At 38.7% G+C, this 6,170-nt stretch overlaps 1 protein-coding gene across 1 annotated transcript in view; it reads right to left on the bottom strand.

Moving 5' to 3' along the window:
* Window positions 1–6,170, bottom strand: part of LOC122563597 (glucocorticoid modulatory element-binding protein 1-like) — a 44,341-nt gene that overhangs the window by 36,866 nt on the left and 1,305 nt on the right. The window contains exon 2 of the mRNA XM_043717524.1: window positions 1,310–1,398. Within this exon, the coding sequence (XP_043573459.1) occupies window positions 1,310–1,398 (89 nt within the window). The remainder of the gene's footprint in view (window positions 1–1,309; window positions 1,399–6,170) is intronic.

Genomic DNA, 6,170 nt, shown 5'->3' on the forward strand with positions numbered 1-6,170 from the left:
ACCTGTTGGACTATAACCTGGTGTTGAGTGATTTTTAACTTTGCCCATCCCAGTCCAACACCAGCACCTCCACATCAGAATTAGATGAAGCGGGGGCTTGGGCAGAGGTTCATTTGGAGCATTCACTCGAGCACAACCCAGCTGTGCTGTAAAACTTTGGTAACTGGATTGTTCCAAAAACTAGAAGCTTGAACAGCCTCTTTCCATGCTATATGTTCTATAATTTTTATACTTTCCCTATTCTTTGATATGAATCAAAAAAAGCACATTATCCAAATCATTATAGATTGAAGATGTGGAGCAATGTGTGGCCTAATTCATGAATCACCAAAGGATAGTGTATTTAACTAAAATCTAATATAATGTTGTTATTTAGTACAAAGGGGATTGAGTTCAAAACTAAGGTGATTATGCTTCATTTACACAGGGCACAGGGGAGGAGTCATCTGGAGAAATGTGTATAGTTTGGGGGGGGGGGGGGGGCAGGGTTGTACATGTACTGGAAGCAGTTCAGAGAAGGCTTACTGGACTAGAATTGTGTTATGGGAAAAAAATTGGACAGGCTCAGCTTATATTCAATAGAGTTTAGGAGAGCAAGAGATGAGTTGATTGAAACATACAAGCTCCTGCAAAGGCGTGGCAGGGCAGATGTGGAAATAATGTTTTGTTGGTCTTGTTGGTGAATCTAGACACCATGGCCACTATTTCAAAAGATGGAGTGGTCTGTTAAAGACAGATTAGGAGAATTTTTCTCTGAGGGTCATGAATCGTTAGAATTCTTCTGTGTGGAAGCAGGGTATTTGAACATATTTAAGACTGAGTTGCACAGAGTCTTGATAAACAAGGGAGTGAAAGGATATTGGGGATAGGTAGGAATGTTGGGTGATCAGACCTGCTATGATCTTATTGAATAGTGGAGCAGGCTGAAGAAGCACCTGCCCGAAACATCGATTTTCGTGCTCTTCAGATGCTGCCTGACCTGCTGTGCGTTTCCAGCACCACACTAATCTTGACTCTAATCTCCAGCATCTCCTCATTTTCACCAAAGAAGCAACCTGGCCTACACCTATTCCTACTTCGTACCCTCACATGTAACTTGCATGCTAACTTTTTTGCACATGCCCAGAATGCATTATGCTATTGTAAAAACTGCTAAAACCAAATTCCGAGCATTTAACAGACATTAATTTGACAAAGAGAATTTTTGCAACCTCATTCTACTTGCCAACTCTTGATTAGATGTTTAACCTTAAGTAAACAAAACTCAAACAATACCCAATTTGTTATGTTATGAAGTCTAATCTCTTACCTTCCCCATCTGCTAACTTCTGCAAAGTGTGCGTCTCCACAGTCACAACCGAAGCATTGCAATTCGATTCCGCTCCTTCTTCACACATGCTATTGGAATAATTTCAAACGAAGGTCAGTCCACAGTACAGGAATGAACAACTGTACAAAGATAAATAGAAAGTTGTCCGGTCAAAACAAAATACAGTGCTGCCACTGGGAGTTCAGTGAAACGCACCATCAATTTTGGTTGTTGGCTTATTGAGAGTTTGGTATATAATGGACACTTCTTGCAAAATGTCACATGTACTGCATGTAACACTTTATCCAACATTCATTGCTTGAAAAATTCCCTCTAACTCTGTGCAATCACATGTATCCTGGGTTCTCTCCATCTAAATTCAAGATTGTGTCTCAGAAGCATTTTCAGATAACGAATAACTGCTTGGAATAGATAATCATAATTACGCCAAAGATTACACAGAAAACCAACTTAAGGTCGTATGTTGGTCTTGCAGTATGATGCATTTGCACACATTAGGAGCTACGAATACATTACACAGGGTTCAATTTTATCTAGGGAAAAGAAATTCATCCATACTTGGCATCCGTTTTCATCAAGGAAAGGGTCATGAATTGCTAGTGTTTTCTCTAAGCTGCGCTGCTGCTCTGATTGTCTTCTGGGTCTGGAGATTGCTGCCGCGCATTCAATGAGAAACAAAATTAGAAAGAGTATTGTTGCCAACTCCACTATATTCTTCACAACACCTTAACAAGAGTACACCTGTTTAGTCTCAAGATTTTCAGTGAACTAAGCATGATAGTTAACAGATTCTGTTGCATTTCCATTCCTACGATGGCTTAGTACCCTTGCCGTATGCTGTAAAAATCGATGCTCACTTTTCAACTTTGACTTCTTGCTTATCACTCCTGATAAACGCCAGACAAAATAGTCATAGAGATGGATTTTATGCCTAACAAACATGTCGATATCATGGAAGCATTGAAAAAGTGATAAATTAATGAAGAGCACATCAAAAGGACATTGGCACATTAAAAACTAAAGATTTACATATTGTTTCAGCACATTGTGAGAAATCTCTAGGTCATACACAATGAATTATGTTTGGCTGCATTAACTGCTTTGAAACAGTGCCGCAGGTGTTTTAATGTCAGAACACTTGAGATCACAGTTCAATGTTAAATCAAAAGTTGTACTGCACCCTAGTGTCAACTTATTCAATTAAAAGCTCACATCCTAATGATAAACTCTAAGCCTTTTAAAACAGAAGTGACTGTTAAAATTCAGACAAGCTAAAACGTATTGTGTACACATTGTTAAGTGATGTTTTCCCATTGGCATGCTGAGATCAACAAACAGACACCAAAATGACAAAATATACACTGGTCCAAATGCCAGCAACACAAAAGCAGTTGCTTGGGTTTGAAGTTTTACTCTCCTTTGCACCCCCAAAAGTGTGAGCTCTGCTATAATATAATTTCATTATATACTCATGTGGAATAAGATCTTCAGTACGTTATCCATGTGACTACCTTCATATCTGGGTCTTAAACTTGTCTAAGCTAGTTATTTGACCATGAGACACCTCAGTTTGATACCATCATCTTCCATATCCACACATTTTCTAGCAATGGATCAATATATCAGAAGAAAGACTAAAACGTTGAGACCAACTAATCATTCCCTTCTCTGACAACTAAATCAGCACAGAATAATTAAGCTCTGTGTCTCCTGACTTTGTACTGGGTTAAGCAAGATGTGATTAATACCAGAACATACTAATGTCACTGTTTCACAGTTATCATGCAACTTCTTTTCTTTTCCTGTTTCTTAAAATGCTGAATGATGGATGGAAGCAACAAAATTCCATATCAGCTGTTGATTTAGGTGGAAACATCCCATCATCTCTCAGGCAAAGTGAAAAATGGTGTATCACCAACATCAACACCATTCCGATCAGATTCCCTGTTTTAGAACAGAGAACATTGTCAATATAAGGAGTAAAATACATTTATCTTCAAAGCAAACATTCCCTCATATGGTAATAGTTCAATTGCTATTGTTCCTAAATTGCTGTGAAAATGGTTTCAATGCAAGTTGGAAGGTTTAAATGATGGAACAGCAGCATTCTGGAGGAGGTCATTGATTCATCATATCACCACCAACTATTCGCCAGCATTTCCAACTCCACAGACTCTCAGATCTTTTGTACATTTACAGTTGATCACATTCTCATTCTCACAATCAGCTCACTCGACTGCACTGCAGTCGCTGACTTAATAATGAAATATAAAGCAGTCCCAGATTTCACCGGGTGTGAACTCTTGGCAGGGGTTCAGTGGTAGAAATGCAGAACTCTTAGAAAAACTTAATGACAAAAAACAGCTCAATTCCTGGGGTAATTTAGAGTTTGCGTATGCCAGTCAAGGTCTATACACTGATGTGTCTATGACAGAAACATCTGGTAGGACAAATGCTATTTCTGTATAGATTTACCTGATTTATTTTCTAAACAGCAGAGCACCAAAGCTTCTCGATTTGTGATCAAACAAGCTTGAAATTGGGATGAGGGGGGAGTAGGGCGAACCAGAATGAGATCAGTCATACATGTACTTTCTTTTACAAAAGCAAAAAGATTCAAATGAGAAAAAGGGAATGGCTTCTTAAAAGTTACCACTCCACCCTTGCCGATGTTAAAGGGAAGGCCAAGAAAATGACATCATCTGCCACATATGACCCAGGAGGGCATACATTAGTAGAATATAACTAAGGGAAAAGGGGCTCACAATGAGAGTTCTACTTGGAGCAGTAAAATCCACCTTTCTAAAATGTAGAAATTACATTTTGTTTGCCAGAATGGATTATCATCATACCAATGCAGAAACTTATGAAATTTAGTTTTTGATATATCTAATAGTTGCTTTGGTGAACTAGAAACTTAGAGATTAAGAGTTCAAATCTCATCCTGCAGGTTGAAGAATATAAAGCAAAATATGGTTTGGGTTGACACAAGGTAAAACAAAATTGGTGCAGTTGTCTCAATATACGCAACTGATTCACTCAGAGTAGCAGTCAGAGTAGATCACTTAATTCTGCTTACTCCAGCCTACTTGTTTCTAATCCCACACTACAGTTAATTCTCAATGCACTCAGGGCAACAAAACAATAAATATCAACCATGTCAGCATCATCCACACCCTTGCAAGTGTTTTAAAAGAATCCTTCGGGATCTTGTGGCTCAGTGGCAGTATTCCTATCTCTGCGTCAGAAGACCTGGGTTTAAGTCCCACCTGCTCCAGATATGTCTCTTAATACCTCTGGACAGTTTGATTAAAAGGTATCTATGAAGAATCCTAAACTCCCCTACACCAAAGCACCAGATAGAACATTATCAAGCACTATAAAGACACAGTTGCTCAGCACGTTTCCACAAATAACTCAAATCTTCCCCACCTGATCCACTGGATTAATACTTTATAATATTTATAATCATCAAATCTCAGGCCCTAGTATGACCAAAGTTAAAAATGGGTCCTTTGCCACACGGCCATCCATTGTCAATCACCTGTCATTCACCTCCACTTGAATTTCTCACTCTTTGCGTCCTTGAACTGCATGGTTGCTAGGCCATTGCAGAGGGCAGCTAAGAGTCAACCATATTGTTCAGGATCTGGAGTCTCACATGTGTTAGACAAAGAAAGCAAATTTCCTTCCCTATAAGACACTGCTGAGCCCACTGGGTTTTTACAACAATTAAGGACAGTTTCATGGTCACCATTATTGAGACTACCTTTACATTCCAGATATTTTAAACTGTACTCAAATTTCACCGGCTACTGAAATTTCACCTCGAGTCCCACGTCATCAACCAGCACTTCTAGATCATTAGTCTGGCGGTATTACTACTATGCCACTATCTTCCAGTTGTTCCAATTACCTTTCCACCCAAACATTTACCAGAACATTGTCTGATAAGACTTCTACGTATTCAAACTAAAATGAATTTTTATGTAAAAATAACAGACCATAACATCAAGCAACAGGGAACATGGCATTTGAAAAGTAACAGAAAAGCAAATGGATAAAGGGAATAAGATTTGAGTGGACAGCTCCAAATGAACTTCTAGTTGTTGGATGGGCACAGGAGAATGAACAGTCTGTGCTGCCATACGATTTTGTTTCTGAATGGTTGTTGGTCTGAAGTGTTAACTCATTTTTTTTTCCCAGCACATACTGCATTTGTTTTCCTCCGTATGCTTTACTGTGTGATTTTTTTTCCGAAATGCAGCTCATCATCGTAATTTCGGAAAGAAAGCAGAATTTGCATACAAAGATGAGTTTTTTTTAAAAAAAGTAACACTTGTAGAATGATAAACACTGGCCAGGACATAGAACTTCCTGCACATATTCTGAGTGTATCATTGGAACCTTGATACCTATCTGAAGGGGTACCTTAACTTTTCAACTCTGACCAAGCAAAGCATTGCATTGGGGTAATAAACTAACTTTTGTGCTCAAGTCAATGGGCAGAGACTTGAACCCACAAATGGCTGGAATTTAATTTTCAAACGAATTATATATTCTTTATTTGCATGCAAGACATATTAAAGCCGGTATGTGAATAGTTGGGGTCAGGGCCCCAAGGGGCTTGGTAAGCTGATACAGCAAAGGCCATTGTGGAGCTAACACCAAATTCTAAAGGTTGTCCTCCCACTTTAACAATTCTCAGTGCAGTGTCAGGACAAGTTTCAAACTCTGGAAAAGTGTCAGAGGGAAAAGGTCTAGGAAGCACTATATTTATGTATTTACATTAATGCTTATACAAGCAAAACAAATTTAATCTATCGAGCTCAAAGGGGGG

This window comes from Chiloscyllium plagiosum, chromosome 27 (assembly GCF_004010195.1).
Source record: "Chiloscyllium plagiosum isolate BGI_BamShark_2017 chromosome 27, ASM401019v2, whole genome shotgun sequence".
Taxonomy (NCBI): domain Eukaryota; kingdom Metazoa; phylum Chordata; class Chondrichthyes; order Orectolobiformes; family Hemiscylliidae; genus Chiloscyllium; species Chiloscyllium plagiosum.